General features: G+C 37.5%; 1 protein-coding gene across 11 annotated transcripts in view; it reads right to left on the reverse strand.

Annotated features, from left to right (window-relative positions):
- The window catches only part of GAS2 (growth arrest specific 2), a 183,197-nt gene continuing 165,153 nt past the window's right edge, over window positions 1–18,044 (reverse strand). For 9 of the 11 annotated variants that reach the window (XM_058305634.1, XM_058305631.2, XM_058305630.2 and 6 more), the window contains one exon: window positions 1–1,201. In XM_058305634.1, the coding sequence (XP_058161617.1) occupies window positions 983–1,201 (219 nt within the window). In that variant the 3' untranslated portion in view covers window positions 1–982. Of the gene's footprint in view, window positions 1,202–10,020; window positions 10,124–18,044 lie in introns of all 11 variants that reach the window. The other 2 variants (XM_071218146.1, XM_058305638.2) reach the window with 2 other exon arrangements.

Here is an 18,044-nt window from a genome sequence, read left to right on the forward strand (position 1 = left end):
AAAATTTTAAAGTTATCTTTTTAATTCTTAAATCAGTGAGGACAGTATTTTGCCATTTATTGGCAGAAAACAGCCCTGTCCCAGGTATACAAGGGTGTTACTTAAGTCTGTAACATCATTGGCTACAGTGAACTTACTTTACTAAATAGAGTAGCAAAATAGGATTAACTAAAGATATATTTCAATAAGAAAATGCTTTAAAATAACATGAAGTTGAATAGTTGACTGTACAATTTACTCTGTCAAAATATAAATGTATGTTAACTTGTATGTGTGAATTATACTAAATCGTTCTAAACACAGCCATATGCTTTAAAGTGTGAAACAATTCACAAACAATTCACAAACAATTCTCTAAGGGGGTGTACTGAAGACTTCTGAAAGTGCCCCAGGTATTTGGTCATAGATAAAAGATAAACTTTAAAGCAATATTCCAAGTGAGCGTAAAATTTCTGAAGTGGCCTTTCCAGTTAAAGCTTAAATGATGTTACTCCTCTATACTTAGTTACAAGTGCTGTTGAGTATTTCAGTAGCACATTATTGCGCTAATTGTCACTTAAAAAAATAGCTTAAGAATCCTGCAATTATAAAAGTGTCGGGGTGCTTTTACTCGGTAGGCATAAAGCAGGCACTTTCTGTTGACTTAATTTTAAGTCTTAAATATTTTCAGCTAATAACAGTTTTAGCTAGAATTGTGTTTCTTATATTGCTTTTGTGTTCTAAATATTATGTTCACTTATTGAGAAATAATTTGTCTACAATTTATCTAATGTAAATCTACTTTAGAATTTATTTTAATAGGTCATTTTCTACAGAAGCACAAAAAATAGATAGTGCTACTTTTTGAACATCTTTCTATTTGACACTTTCTCCTTGTTACACTTTTTCCAAAGTAGTTTTCTGAGCGTATGAACTAAACTGACTACACTGGAAAAGTGGATACAGGCCATTCTGAGAGTCCCCTTTTAGTGACCAACTAGTTTCACTTAATCTCCTTCTTAGCCTTATAATTGGCAGAGACTACCAGGTAATTATCTGGATTCATGTCCTTAAGTGTTGGAGATTTGCTTTGGATGGGAGATGTTTTGCCATCCACACGAGAGATCTGCAACATTCGGCAGGGGTCATGTTTCAACAAATACCCAGCAAAAGTTTCCCATCCTCCTCCCACGCGGACCATGACATGTTTGTTGTGCAGCATCTGAAACGAAAAAAGAGCACAAGTGTTAAATTCTAAGAATTCTTAGGATATCTCGAGTCAACTTCCAGTTCTAGTGAAATTAACGTTTTTGTTCTTGTTTTCCATGCCCCATTGTTTTTCTTCTTGGTGCACAGTGTCTGAATTAGCAAACAGTTTATGAAAGAAACCTCGTTTTTCCTATGCTAATGGTTGACGGGTACCCATCCTCAGAATGTGAATGATACTATTATGAACACTGGTGTGCAAATGTCTGTTTATGCCCTTGCCTTCAGTACTTCTGGGTACATATCTAGGAGTGGGGTGGCCAGATCATATGGCAGTTCTTTATATGGCTTCCTGAGGAACTGTCAAACTGTCTTCCACAGTGGTGGCTGCACTATTTTATACTCCCACCAGGATTGGATGAGTGTTCTTCTTTCTCCACATCATCTCTAACACTTGTAATTTTCTGTTTTTTAAATAGTGGCCATTCTAGTAAGTGTGAAATGATATCTCATTGTGGTTTTGATTTGCATTTCCTTAATAGCTAGTGATGTTGAGCACCTTTTCATGTGTTCTTTAGCCATTTGTATTTCCTACTTGGAAAAATATCTGTTCAAGTCTTTTGCCCATTTTTTAAATTGGGTTGTTTGTCTTTTTATTTTTGTAGGATTTCTTTATATATTCTGGATATTAAACCCTTATTGGATATGTCGTTTCCAAATATTTTCTCCCATTCCATAGGCTGCCTTTTCACTTTCTTGTCAGTCCTTTGATGTATAGAAGTTAATAATTTTGAGGAGGGCATTGATCTCTTTTTTCCTTCTGTTGCTTATGCTTTGGGTGTAACATCTAAGAAACCATTGACTACCACAAGGTCTTGAAGATGCTCCCCTACACTTTCTTCTAGGAGTTTTATGGTCCTGGTTCTTACATTTAGGTCTTTGATCCATTTTGAGTTAGTTTCTGTATAACATGCGAGGGAGGGGTCCTCTTTCTTTTGGATATGGATATCCAATTCTCCCAGCACCATTTCTTGTAGAAAGACTGTTCTAGCCCAGTTGAGTGGACTTGGCAGCCTTGTCAAATATCAATTGGCCATAGATGTGCGGATCTATTTCTGAACTCTCAATTTGATCCCATTGGTCAGTATATCTCTCTCCACTGCCAGTACCATTCTCTTTTGATCTTTGTAATATACTTTAAAGTAATATTCTTTAAACTCAGGAAGTGTGAGTGTTCCAATCTTGTCCTTTTTCAATATGCTTTTGGCTATTTGGGGCCCCTTATCCTTCCAAATAAATTTGAAAACTGGCTTTTATATTTCTTCAAAATAGGCTGTTGGAATTTTGATTGAGATTGTGTTGGATTTATATTAAATATATATTGGTATAATAATGATATTTACTCATACATGAACACAGAACATACTTCCAATTATTTAGGTCTTTGATTTCTTTAAACAGTGTTTTATAGTTTACTGTTACAGGTCCTTTATATCCCTGTTAAATTTATTCCCAGATTTGATTTTTACTTGTGACTGTAAATGGAATTTTTATTTCCTTCTCAGATTTTTCATTCCTAGTGTATAGATTTTTGGATGCTGATCTTGTATCCTGCCATTTGCTGCATTTATTAGCTCTAGTAGTTTTGTTGCAGATTTTGGGGGGCTTTTTCTATATAGGATCATGTTATCTGCAAATAATGCAAATTTTACCTCTTCCTTTGCAGTTTGTATGCTTTTGTTTCTTTTTCTAGCCTGCTTGTGGCTGTTTTGAATTTGGTGAATCCCCCAAAAAGATTGTTTTTAAATATTCCATTCCTGTGGGTACGAGACCATTAGATTTAAGGGATCTTGATTAAATCACTTGATTATGTCACTTATGATTGGACTACCATCAGCAAGGAGTAACTTAGGTTAGGTCTCCACCCCTGTGGCAGTTTGACATTATTTTATGAATCCCCCAAAGAGAAATATTGTTTGTAAACTAATCTGTTACTCTGGATGTGATACCCTTGATTGCATTAAATTCAATCCAAGGGACTTTTATTAGATTACTGTTAAGATAGATTTAGGGCTTTTGATTTGACTATGTCAGTGGACATGACTCAGGTTGAGTCCCTGCCCCTTTCTGGGTTGATATAAACAGACACTCATACAGACAGACACAAGAAGAAAGAGCTCTGTCATATTTGATCCTGCCATGTGACGGTAAGGAGGAAGTTTAAACAGCTGAGGTCCCAGGGAGAGCTGATAGCTTACACCTGAATTTGGGAAGAGATCAGAACAGCCCAGACTGATACCTAAGAGCCAAACCCTATGCCAGCCTACAGCTGAAATTGGGAAGAAAGCAGAGCACCTGAGCCTGAGAAAGGACTGCCAGAGGGGAAGGCTGAAACCTCGCAAAGATCAGTGGCCATTTTGCTTCATCATGTGGCAACACACCAGGATCAACAGCAGCTGACTCTGGTGAAAAAGCATCTCTGCTGATGCCTTGATTTGACCTCGGAATTGTAAGCTTTTACCCACCGAATAAATCCCCATTATAAAAACCAACAGATTTCTGGTACTTCCCATTGGCAACCCTTTGGCAAATGAATACAGCCCTTTTACTGAAGGTTTATATAAACAGAGACACAGAGAAAGCAAGCTGCCATTATAACCAGCCATGTGAAAGAGAATACTCAAGGATCACTAGCAGTTGAAGCTGAAGCAGGAAGCTCCCACAAGCTGGAGAAGTTCAAGACTGAAGAGATGAGCCATATGCCTGATAGCCCACAGCTGAATTCTGGAAGAAAGCAAAGCAGCCAAGATTGAGAGAGGAGGCCCAGAAAGAGACAGACCCTATGCCTGGCTGCCCACAGATGAGCTCCAGAACATGGTAGATTCTGGAGGGGAAGGCAGGGACCTTGGCAGAGATTGGCTGTCATTTTGCTTCACCATGTAGAAGGACATCAGGATCACCAGTAGCTGACTTTGATAAGAAGGCATCTCTGATGGTGCTTTGATATTTAATGGCCTCAGAATGGACTGTAAGATTTTTCCCTAAAAAATTCCCATTATAAAAACCACCCTATTTCTGATACTTTGCATTGGCAGCCCTTTGCCAAAGTAAGACACTGCTCTAGCTAGAACTTCCAGTACAATGTTGAATTAGACTGGTGATAGTGGGCATCTTTGTCTTGTTCCTGATCTTAGAGCTTTCAGTTTTTTACTATTGAATACAGTGTTGGCTGTGGTTCATATATGCCCTGAATCATGTTGAGGACATTTCCTTCTATTCCTAGTGTTCTGTTTTTATTAAGGGTGCTGTATTTTGTCAAATACCTTTTCTGCATTAATCAAGATGATCATGTGGGGTTTTTCCACTTTGATTTGTTAATATGGTCTATTACAGTAATTGATTTTCTTGTGTTGAACCAGCCTTGCATGCCTGGGATAAAACTTACTTGATCATGTTGTATAATTCTTTCGCTTTTTAAAAATTTTTTTAATTTTATATTTGTATAATTCTTTGTGTCATTGGAGTCAATCTGCAAGTATTTTGTTGAGGATTCTTGCGTCTATATTCAGGAGAAAATGGTCTGTAATTTTCTTTTCTTGTAATATCTTTATCTGGCTTTGGTAATGTTCTCTTTGTAGAATGGGTTAGGTAGTGCTCCCTCCTCTTCATTGTTTTGGGAGAGTTTGAGCAGGATTGGTATTCTTCTTGGAATGACTGGCAGACATCACTTGTGAAGTAATCTAGTACTGGGTTTTTCTTTGTAGGAATTTTAATGACTAATTCAATCTATTTACTTGTAATTGATCTGTTGATCTTTTATTTCTTCTAGAGTCACTGTGTTTCTAGGAATTTCTCCATTTCATCTAAGTTTTCTAATTTGTTGTCATGCAGTTGTTTGTACTATCTTCTTATGATCCTTTTATTTCTGTGAGGTCAGTGTGAGGTCCCCTTTCTCATTTCTGATTCTATTTATTTGCATCCTCTTTTTCTGTCAGTCTAGCTAAGGATTTGTCAATATTATTGATCTTCTCAAAGAACCAACTTTTTGTGTTGATTCTATTGGGTTTTTTTAAATTCTCAATTTCATTTATTTCTGCTCTAATCTTTGTTCTTTCTTTCCTTCTGCTTGCTTTGAGGTTAACTTTTTATTCTTTTTCTAATTCCTCCAAGTGTGCGGTTAAGTCTTTGATTTTAGCTCTTTTGTCTTTTTTAATGTAGGCATTTAGGGCTATAAATTTCCCTCTCATCACTGTCTTCACTGCATCCCATAAGTTCTGATATGTTGTGTTCTCATTTTCATTCATCTCGAGATAGTTACTGATTTCTCTTGCAATTTCTTCTTTAACCCACTGAGTATGTTGTTTGTACTCCATGCATTTGTGAATTTTCCAGTTCTCTGCCTGTTACTGATTTCCAATTTCATTCCAATTATGGTTAGAGAAAGTGCTTTGTATAATTTGTCTTTTAAAATTTATTGAGATCTGTCATATTACCCAACATGTGGTGTATCTTGGAGAATGATCAGTGTGCACTTGGGAAATGCATATCCTGCTATTTTGAGATGCATTTTTTCTGTATATGTCTGTTAGGTCTAGTTCATTTATCATATTATTCACTTTCTCTGTTTCCTTATTGCTCTTCTGTCTAGATGTCCTGTCTATTGAAGAGAGTGGTGTATTGAAGTCTCCAGCTATTATTGTGGAGATGTTTATTTCTCCCTTCAGTTTCGCCAATTTTGCCTTATGTATTTTGGGGTACGCTGGTTAGGTGCATAAATATTTATCATTGTTTTTTCTTCTTGGTGGATTGCCTATTTTTATCAACATGTAGTATCCTTCTTTGTCTATTTTGTCCAGATTAGTATCGCTACCCCAGCTCATTTTTGGTTACTGTTTGCATGGAATATCTTTTTCCAACTTTTCACTGTCAACCTATTTGTGTCTTTGGGTCTAAGGTGAGTCTCTTTTAGACAGCATATATAATAGATGTGTCATGTTCTTTTTTTTTTTTTTTTTTAATCCATTCTGCAAATCTTTGTCTTTTGATTGGGGAGTTTAATCCATTAACAATACAATATTATTACTGTAAAGGCAGTACTTACTTCAGTCATTTTATCCTTTGGTTTTCATATATCATATCTTATTTTTGCCTCTCTTTTTACCCATTTAGTTACCCTTACTAATAATCTTCATTTTGACACTCTCCTTCAAGCCTCACTCTCCTATCTTTTCCCTTCAGCCTGTAGAACTCCCTTTAGTATTTCTTGTAGGGCAACTCTCTTCTTCACAAACTCTGTTTCTGTTTGTGAATATTATAAACTTATGCTCATATTTGAAAGACTGTTTTGTCAGGTAAAGAATTCTTGGCTGGCACTTTTCTCTTTCAGTACCTTAAATATATCTTATCACTGCTTTCTTGCCTTCATGATTTCTGATGAGAAATTGGCACTTAGTCTTACTGAGCATCCCTTTTATGTGATGACTCACTTTTCTCTTGATGCTTTCAGAATTCCTTATCTTTGATGCTTGACATTCTGATTAATGTGTGTCTTGGAGTAGGTCTATTGGAACTTATTCCGTTTTGAGTACCTTGTGCTTCTTGGACATGTATCTTTACGTGTTTCATAAGGGTTGAGAAATTTTCAGTCATTATTTCTGCCTCATTTCCTTCTTCTCTCCTTCTGGGACACCCATGATGCATATGTTTATGCACTTCATGCTGTCATTCAATTCACTGAGACTGTCTCAATTTTTTCCATTCTTTTCTCTTATTCTGACTGTATGATTTTAGATATCCTATCTTCTAGTTTGATGATCCTTTTCCTGCCCGTTCAAATCTGCTGTTGTATGCCTCTAGTGTATTGTTAATGTCTTCTGTTGTTCCTTTCATTCTCATAATTCTTTTTTCTTTGTATACTTTCAAATTCTTCTTTATTCTCACCCAGTGTTGTCTTAATATCCTTTATCTCTTTAGCCATATTTTCCTTCATCTCCTTGAATTAAGAGATTTGTTTAAACATATTTGAATAGTTGTTCCAAATTCTTTGTCTCCCCTAACTTTTTAATTTGTTCCTTTGACTGGGTAATATCTTCCTCTTTCTTAGTATGCCTATAATTTGTTGCTGATGTCTAGGCATCTGACTATCTTCATGAGCTTACTCTGATGGTCAGTTTCTATCTCTTTCCTAGAAGAGATTTGGCTTTGTGTTAAGGCTTCTTTTACACCTTGTATACTTATGCTAGATCTTTAGAATTGCCCATGTTTAACTGATCAAAAAAGGACCTGGGGCCTATGAAGGGGACACAGACTAATTCCAAAGGGCCCTGAGGAGAGGGTCAGGAAAGACACCAAAAAACCTTTTTGTTGACTCCCTGAAGCTGCATTTTGTTGGCCTGCCCAGCAGATGGCGATCCTTGGAAAACTTGCCCACATCCCTAAGAAGGGAGTGCATTTTTCAGCTTCCAACTGATCCATCCCTGTGGGGTGGTGTTGAAGCAATGGCCATGGTGATCCTTGTCTGGGGCAGGCTAGGACCATGATTCAGAGCCAAGACCCAGTGTCCAAACTCACCAGTCAGAAGCCATGCTCAACACTCTCCCTGTTCCCAGAGAGCAAGAGCCTCCATGTCCCTCTCCATCCATGGTGGCCAGTAACAGACTGTACCCCATACCCATGCTTTGAGGATGAGGGATAGGCACCAGGCACTGCTGTGGAGGAATTCACTCAGAGTTTTTTGCTGCAGCTTCTTGGTCTCCCCTTCCTGCTCTTTCCTGGATACTGTCTAGTGTTTCCCTGGCCTCCCGAGTACTGGGACCATTGTTTGAAATAGTTTTTGTCTGACAACTAGCTGTTTTTGGAAGGGGGTTGTGTCCTGTAGCTTCTTATTCTGTCACCTTCCCAAGGCAAGATGTTTTTGAATGGCCAAACATTTATGGTTTTCTTTACTTTTGTTCTAACTAATTACTTTAAAATGCATCTTTTTAAAAAAAAAGTTACCTCCATCACTGGACGCCATCTAGACCTCAAGGTTAACAAGGTTACAGATTGAAAATGTAAAGAATAAATGGTTCTTTCTATCTAGTAAAAATATATCAGAGTCATGGTGTTTGGCATGGAAAAGCAAAGAATTTGACCTTGGCTTCTTTCAAAATATCAGAAAATGTAGAATTAAGGGTGTACATTGTACTATCACTAGAATCCCTCCCTGTCTCCCACCCCACATTATTACAGATATGTACTAGCAATGTAATAATGTAATGTTGGAAGGGAATGTAGTTGAGAGAGGGAGTTGGGGAAGTTATTTCATTGTAGAGCTTACAAAAGTTGGTTTGAATTCTTTTCACTGTGTGTTAGTCCAAGATCTAGACTTCTTTGGTTCCCATTGAGTAGGGGATAGCTTCTGTTTCTAACCTGTGAGAATCTGATGAAATTCTGGTCCCTCCTTCTATATGCCCTGGTCCACAAAGTTTTGCATGCATGTTTAGAAGTTTCAAGGACTCCCTGAAGCCCATCCACGGAGTCAAACTAAGAAATCCTGATTTATGGAGGTGACATGAAGCAAATTTCAAAATCAATAATTATGCAAAGTAATGTACTGAGTAACAAAAATGTGCTGAGTAACAATAATTAACACTAACAATTAGACAGGTAGGAATTAAATATAACTACTGGTTATTCTCACTTAGAGTATTAGAATTTTGGAATAGAAGAAATCTTAGGAAACATCTTCCTGCTGAAAGTTATCAAGATTATTTTAGCATCAGAATCCACTCATCAAACAAAACCTTAGGGGGAAACCTCAAAATATAAAGCAAGTAAAGGCAGTCAGGATTTACCTTGTAATTGCTTGGCCTTATTTCATTTTATAGATGACACTGATACCCAGATCTTTTAAGTGATTTCCATAGATTGAGACCCAAATTTCCTGACTTTTTCTACAACAATGACTTCTTAAAATTTAAAATTCCTCAGGGCTTTTATAATTTTATTGGCATGTTCTTATTCCTGTACGCTCCTGTATATGCCTCTACTGCCAGCTTCCAAAACATTGAATCACTGGGATAAAATTGTGAAGGTCAGGTCAAAATAGCACTTTCACCCTTTCTTTCACTGTTTCAGGCAGTGTCTGTGTCTAATGTTGAAGTTCTGGCAACTCCTAGCCTTGCAAATTACATATAAGAATTGCCTCTTAATATCCTCAGTATGAATGTTCTGTCAGAATGCCCAGTTCGCTTGACTTGTGTTTGTGAATAGACTGTTTTAACCAGAAAGAATTGTTTATAAACTACTTAATTCTGGGAAACAGTGTTAGAAAGACTTTTTCAGCCTGGAGCATGCTAATCATTTAGGTACATATTCTGCTTGTACATTCTTTAATGAATCCCTAAAACCATGTGAAGTGGCTCCAAAATGAAACTGTCATATTGAATGTGAGTAACACGGGAATTAAATTTCTTCCCACCTCATCTTCCACATTCTTCCTAGAGTGGATGTGGATTTAGGCCCAATTTTCTTGCTACAGTCAATAGCTGAGGATTAAGCAGAAAATAACAAAATATCTAGTTTCAAGTTCCTGCCTTAGCACCTGGAGTCTAAGGAACACAGTGCATTTTGTGAGGAACTGACATCTCCTGAAATCTAGGTTCATTATATGAACTCTTATCTTTCATGGAACTACAGCTGGGGAAGAAGCAGAAATAATTTTGCAGAGGTATGAAATCTTTAATTGATTGTGTGTTTTGGTTATTTCTTTGTTGCTGTTTTTAATAAATCTCACACTTTACCTTTTTTCCCATAAAGATCTGAAAAATTTCTCATCTTGAAATCTGAACCTACATTTTTCATGTAATTGTCTCAATTTTTGTTTGTTTTCTGTAGATGATCACTGAAGAGGGGTTTTCTTCCAAAAGTTTATGCTGCTCATCTCCCCATCTGCAAACTTTGTAAGCAAACAATGAAAAGATAATACATTACACCTTCAATTTTTCCATTTACCGCAAATTAGAGAAACTTTCCCTTTTTAGAAACAACAAATATAACTTCCTATGAAAAATTTTATTTGGTCTACTTGAGACACTGCTTCATGCAGACACCCCAAGAATTGGGGCATGGCTAATCCTAAAATCAGACGTTGGAGGTTTCACTCCCCATGGAATACTCCTGTCCCTATTAGGTTATTGGTCTCAGCCTTAGCTGTTTGGTTTTCTAATTATTCCAAAGGCAGTTTCTCCTGATCTTCCCTTACATGTGGATCCAGCCACAGCTCCATAGCCTGGGCCCTTATACATTTCGCAGGACAGTTGAATGCCTCTCTCTTGCTTTGGAGCTAACCTACTTTTTTCTCACTTTCTTTTGCTTCTATTCTATATTTTAAAAGAAATGTATTCATTAATACATAAACACCTTTCATATATGTCTTATTCAATGCAATATTTTTCAAGGGCCTGAGGAACTATGTCCCATGTGAACTTATATTTACCTATAATACTTAAAACAAAGAGGACTTTTCCATCCTCAGAGAATATTGATTCCATATTGAGGAGCAGCAATTGTGGAATCCATTACCTTTTCCCATAATTCAGTGTGGCCATTCTGGAGAGTTAGAAGGGTTTTGGGTTGATATTGTTATGTTTCCACAAGCAAACCTTGGAAAATCAGATATGTTCTACCTACTCGGAGATTAGTAGCCCCGTCTGAGGATGTATACAAGAGTACAGACTTTTCAGTTTTGAGACATTCTTGCTTAATGCTCAGTTGGACCTTGCTTAATGCTCAGCTGTGATCCACAATTTGTGAAGAAAGCCAGTAGTCAAACTGAGCAACAAATTCAAACAGGATGAAAATAATAGGGCCGTAGTGATTTACAACTTGGATTGTAGAGATTTAAAAATGTCTTTCTTAAAAAACAAGTCTTTGTATGTGCTCAGGCTCAAGGAAAAAATATAACACCCTATCCCCATAAACAACACCCCTACTGTTTAACCTAGAAGCAGATCACCCAGCTGTAAACAAAATACTCTCAATTCCTACCCACTCTCCCTGCCCTCACACTGTACCACTTACCTGACAAAATCTCCAGATTGGATCAAGTGTGTAATATTCCTTCAACACTAAGGCAGAAGAACCCATGAAATTCCTTTATGTCTACACTCACAGCACACACTTTCCTTCATGCTTCTGCACTTTTATCCTTAAATGCAGAATGTCCTTTCTCTTCTGCCATCCCTACCCATCAGAACCCGCCAACATTCTCCCAATTCATATATCACCTCCACCTAAAAAGTCTTCCATGGCCATCTCCCTCTCCAGATAAGTGAATCCTTCCTTACACTGTGCTGGTTAGTTTGAATATTATTTCACTGTTACATTCATTCTACTGTATTAGAATAGTTGATCTATCTAAATGTCTTTTTAGTAGAGTGTGAGCCTGTTTGAGGAGAGGGACAATGTATCTCTCATTTTTGGAATATCACGTATGCAAACTTAAGAACACTGTCAATACTATAATTATATAACACTCCTTTGTGCTTATATTTCTACAGGCTCTACTTACTTTGCCTACCTATAGTGTCATTATCAGTATTATTCCCATTTTATGGATAGGAAAATTGATCTCTAAGAAATTAAGCAATTGCTCAAGATCACATAGCAAATCAATGGCAGAACTAAGAGAAGAATCCTTTCTTCCATTACACCATATCCACATTCCATAAAGCACTTAGATTTGGATTTTTGTACTTGTGTATTTACTAGTGATAATTTATCACAGGAATTAGTATCAGAAATACTAATAAGATTAAATGCTAATTTAGTGATTTATAGTGTTATGTCCTGATAAACCCTAAATAAACACGGAATTCAATTAAAGAAGATTATCCTCTACTAGCCCTAATTATTTCAGAAGTAAATATGTGGGAAGAGCAAGTAATAGTATAGAATATATTGATAGCCAGGTATCTGCTGGCATAGGTAGGATGGGGCTTTGATGTTCAGTGTACATCTTACTGGTTCTTTATTTTGATGCTTTACATGTTGAACAATGTTGTGTTCTCCACTCCAAAAGGTAGCCCTCTTGACCAGTAGCATCAATATTGTATTGCAGTTAATATTGTTTTTCTCTGTTGTTGTATGTTGTATTTCTTTTCAAGTAAATGCAAATAAGTTAAAGTTGCTACAAGCTCCCTAACACCATGGGTCCCATTCTGGTCTTTGCCATTTTCTACAATCAACCTTACTCCTCCCTATGCCTTGGATTCTAGCAAAAGGGAAAATGATTGATTGCCAACTTAAGTAACATTTCTCAATGCTGAAAGGAAAATACAAAACCAAAACCAAAATCTTGTCTCATCACTTCTCTCACTGATCTTAATGAAGATCTATAAGCAGATCGGGACTATTGTAAAACTTAGAGACATTTTCTTTTTTGATGTCTGTGAGTGACACATGTTCCTTATCCAGAGAAAAGAATCAATATGCATCAAAGTTTTGTTTTTGTTTTGAACAATTTCATTCAGTTATCAAGGAAACTTTTCCATTTTTTTCAAGAGAATTTTGTTGTATGACTTTGTCCTTCTGACAGTTTTAAGCATTTTGTGGACCCCATAAAAGTTCATGTCCTTAGAGCTAATGCATTCCTGTGCATGTAGACCTTTTATAAGTGTCAATTCTTGATTAAATTACTTCTGTTAAGGGCCTTTGATTAAACTGTGTGACCCAGGGTGTGTCTTAATCCTCCTCCTGGAGTCCTTTATATACAGAGGACTTAAAGCAGCAAACACAGAAAATTCTGCTGAGATAGAAGGAACCCAGGGGCTCAGAGAGAAAACTGGGAGAAACAAGAAGCTGAAGTAATGAGACCCAGAAGGGAAGCAGATGCATCCATGTGTCTTGCCTTATGAGAAGACTCAAGGATCACCAGCGGCGGATCTCCTGATGATGCCTTGATTCGGACACTTTAATGGCCTCAGAACTGTAAGCTTTTAGCCTAATAAATGCCCATTGTAAAAACCATCCCATTTCTGGTATAGTGTTCCCAACAGCTTTTAGCAAACTAAAAGAGTCCTATTGTGATTTCAATTATGTTTTGTTTTCTTAGGAAGCTTCTTCACATGTTCCCACAAAAGGGGACCTTTTTCCTTAGAGTCACACTATACCTGGCACATGTTAGATGCTGTAATAATCTACAAATATGTCTTGTTGAAATAAAGAGGATAAAAAGAAACAGATCATCAGCAATAGTTTAACTTCATACATGTATAAACAGATAGAGAGGAAGCCATAAAGATGGTTCACACAGAGCCAGCCTAGAAACCATACCCCCCTTATTCTCAATCTAGTAGATAGCCTAACAACTTGAAAAGCTGTATTATTCTAAAAATTCTTACTCTAAAATTCTTATTCCAAAAATGCGCCTACTCTCTAAAGGGTGAATCAGAATCACTTAATATATTGAGTAGTGGTTTATAACATGTCAGATAAGTCACCATCTTTGTTTTACTGAATTAAACATATATTTGGTTAAGGTAAACTATTCCAAATTAACCAACTTCTGTAGCTCTTCCAGATATTTAATGAAAAAAATTTTAAAAATATGGGTCGAAAGAAATAAGTTGATTTTTCCCATGTCAACTTAGAATGTGATGGAAAATTCATAAGTTGTAGCAATGATCTATCAATAGCTCACTACAAATCTTGAGAAGGTCACTGTGTGGAATCAGGAATTCAGTGCACTGGCTCTTATGATATGTGATAGAATTTCAGAAAGTTTTTTTTTTTTTTTCCTTTCTACCTATGTTGCTTGGAGAGACAGACTGGAGTAACATTGGGTGACTTAGAGCAAGGAAAAGAATGCATTTTCTCCTCCTTTGGGACATTAATTAGTACTTAGAAATATATCAACTCATTTTCCACTGACAAGAAAAAAAAACTATATGTAAATCCCAGTAAAACAGTAAGTTTTAATAAATAGAAAATAGTCACATAGCAAACCCTGAAAAAAAAAATGGACTTATTGGTAATATACTTTTCAAGGTGATCAATCTACATATAGCTGTTAGGTAAACAAGCAAAACCACCAAAAATAAAAATAAAAAAGGAGCAGGGAATATATTAGGTGGACAGAATTTAAAGTTAAAAGCTTCAAGTTGATATTTGAGAATTTTATTTTATTAATACCCCAACATGGATCTGCTTGAACATCCGTGACTGTCCTAAACTATAATTCCTATGAAATGCTTCAGGTGTCATCTTCTCAGGACAACACTGACAAATATTTTTCATTCTGATATCTGGTGTTGTGGCCTTGAAAATGGAGCACATCTGTTAAGTGCTCTGAACACTGAGGTCATGAGACCCTGAGGATTGGAAGCTTTCAAGAGGGTGCCCTCATCATCTCGCATTTCAGTAATCCACTAATCTTCAGTGCTAGAGTGATCTTTCTAAAAGGAAATTAGATTGGGCCATTGCCTTGCTTAAAAACCTGTGAGTGGTTCTCCATTGTCTGTAGTGTTTCCAACCATTTTTAGCTCCATTCCACTGAAGAGATATGACTCATTCTTATTAGCACAGTGAATCGGTGCAGCAGTATGCAGCAAGCATTCTGGGAAAGCAGCAGCGTGCGTGTGTGTGCGTGTGCATGTGTAGGAAGGGACGAGAATCAACATCTCCAAGTTGAGCAGAAGTATATATAATTTGGAGAAACAATTCTTCCTGACATGCCCTCTCCTACCTATAACCCCTTCCTCCCCACCAACTGAGGAAAACGAACCTTTATGATCCAACTCCCACCTGTTTTCTCAGTATGCCAGGTGGAGTACTGCACAGTTACAGAGTTGTACTATTGTTCTGCTTACCTTTGCTGAGGCTCACCCTCCAAACTATCTACACTGCAGATATTCTGACCTCCTTAGAATACCCTGAAAGTGGCATGCCTTTCTGCATGCAGGGAATTGTCCACATTCATCAAATGAATCCCTTCCTTCATCCACTTAAGTATTTGTTGACTCCCAGGCAAGGTTATTAATTCCTCACTAAATTTAATAGCCCTGAGGGCCTCACACAGTGCCTGGCACACAGTGGACTTCAACAATGCCTGTTGAATGAATGAAGTTAATACCTACTAATAGTCTGCCCAAGCCTCTCTGCCTTTATAAGTCATTTTTCTGTACTCTCTGACCTGTAGGTTACCTCCTGAGCTCCCTGATGGGCCACATCCTATTCAAATTTGTAAACCTGGTGGCTATTACATACTTGATATGTACAAGACATATTTATGGCAAGGTAGAAAAAAGGGAAAGGTAAAATGATCCACGTATTTTTATAGAAGGGAGAGACTGAAATAACCAGGATGGGGATAATAATCCACATCAACCTTTGCTGAGAGAGTTTCTCTGAGAGCAAGATAGCCTTGGGTCAGAAAATGAAGCCATAACAGGAATCACGAAAGAAAGAAGGAAATTGTATTGAGACTCAGGAGAGAAAGAGAAGAAAGAGAAAGGCAGAGAGGAGAGAATATCAATGAACGAATCCAGAGCTAATTAAATATATTATTCTCTTCATGCTCTTCTTTCAAATCCTCATTACACCTGAAATGCTTTTTTGAAAAAACATAGCAGTGGGAAGTAGATTTGGTTCAAATGATTGAGCGTCTGCCTACCATATAGGAGGTCCAGGGTTCAAACCCAGGCCCTCCTGACCCATAGGGTGAGCTGGCCCATGCACAGTGCTGACATATGCAAGGAGTGCCGTGCCATGCAGGGGTGTCCCCTGTATAGGGGAGCCCCATGCTCAAGGAGTGCACCCTGCAAGGAGAGTTGCCCCATGCAAAAAAGTACAGCCTGCCCAGGAGTGGCACTGCACACACAGAGAGTTGATGCAGCAAGATGACGCAACAAAGAGACACAGATTCCCGGTGCCGCTGACAAGAATGCGAGTGGACACAGAGAGCAGACAACAGGGGGGAAGGGGAGAGAAATAAAAAATAAATAAAAATTTGAAAACAACACAGCAGTAAAAATCACTTCACAGAATTTTCACCCCCTCCCTTTCTCTCTCTTAATGCTTAAGTACTGTGGGTACCTCATTATCACTCAGCAGCAGCCTCTCCCCTCTTAATTGACCACAGAGGCTTATATTTCTGCCCAATCTGTTAACCGTTCTCCACTGGAACCATCCTCTTACGTGGCAACCCTATCCAACATTGGATGCCTGGAGGAGACAAACCACCTAAATTTAGATCAGTTCAGCCTCCTGGGATATCATATGCTTCCTAACACCTCCTTGTGAACCCCATTCACTGTGTGTTTTTACAAGCCATCATAACTTGAGTGAAAATATTGTTTTTAGAATGTAGTCATCTGCTCTCCAGGGGAAGAGTGTTAAATTAATTTATAGGGCAGCAGACTCTGTCATCATCTAATATTATCCTGAAATGGCATATGCTCAAAATTGTGCAACAGGGAATTCAGCTATCTGCCTAAGGTACCATGACACATGGAGAAGTAAGGTGGCAGGTGTTCAATTGATAGTTTGCCATGTTGAAAGTCTACTACAGGTATTTTCAGCGTAAGAGATAAGGTCATCGTTAGCAAGACAAACTGAGGTTCCATTACCAAAAGACATTTGAAAGCTTCTTTGTCAAGGGTTAGGGATTCATCTCAACCTCTCCAGCTATTTGAAATGATAAATGGATTAATCACTGCCCAAATAAGCTTCTGTAATCAGCACTTTATTGTTCACTAAGCTGTTTTTACATTTATCATCTCATGTTACCTTTGTAACAGCCCTTCTGTTTATTACACCTGTTGCATAGTTAAAGCTTCTGAGAGATGAATAGCAGCAAAACAATACCATTTGTTTTGTATTTGCCAGACTGCCTCAGCACAGTTACCACTATCCAGCTTATGACCCTAAGAAATTTATTTATCTGTGGCTTAGCTTCTCTCCATTAAAGGAGGATTATTTCCTTCTTCCGAAAGTGGTTGAAAGAAAGGTGTTAATGCACGTAGCATGGAACAGTGCCTGACATATGGTAAGTACTCAATAATAGGCTCCTATCTTCATTACTAATAAAATGATATTGTTCTTGTGATTGATAAACTTCTTATAGACTTAATTTCATTTAATCTTTGGAACAACTCTAAGAGATATGCATTATTGTCCACATCTACAGATGAGAAAAGTAGCTGAGAAAGGGTAAGTATGTTGCCCAAGGTCATCTGGCTAGGAAGTTGCACGTTACAGATTTGAACTTGAGTCTCTCCGACTGCCAAGACGATGCCCATAACCACCTAACTATACACCCTGAAGGATTTGCCAAGGGTCATGGTCGAATGAGTCCTTTTCCAGACTCTTGCCATGGGCAACTTTTCTTTTGGAATCCAGCCATTTTATGATGTCTGTATTTGTGACTGCCCAGAACAAAGAAGGTGCTTAGTACAGGCTTGGAAGGATTTACTTGAATTTGAATCTGATTATTTCACTTGTAAAAAAAGATTGAGAGTGAGATGTACCTAGAATGCTCTGCCCTGCACTGCACATTCCAAAAGGAAATAATATTAAGAAAATTCCCTACCAGTCTGAAAGTACTTTCTTTTTTTATATCATTTCATTTTGCTACCACAACTACCCAGTGGTTAGGCAGGCTGGTATTACTGTTTCCATGTTACGGATGAATAAATAGAATCTGAGAGGTTAAGTACATGTCTCATGGATGCACAGCAAGAACACAGACATTAATATTCTGATTTATTATCCTCAGTAATAAATCATATATTAGTAGGAACATAACCTTCAAACTTTCATTTGAAGGGTAAACTGTAGACCTCTAAATGGAGATAGCCATTTCCCTCAACATGAATAGC

This window comes from Dasypus novemcinctus, chromosome 10 (assembly GCF_030445035.2).
Source record: "Dasypus novemcinctus isolate mDasNov1 chromosome 10, mDasNov1.1.hap2, whole genome shotgun sequence".
In the NCBI taxonomy this organism is placed as follows: Eukaryota; Metazoa; Chordata; class Mammalia; order Cingulata; family Dasypodidae; genus Dasypus; species Dasypus novemcinctus.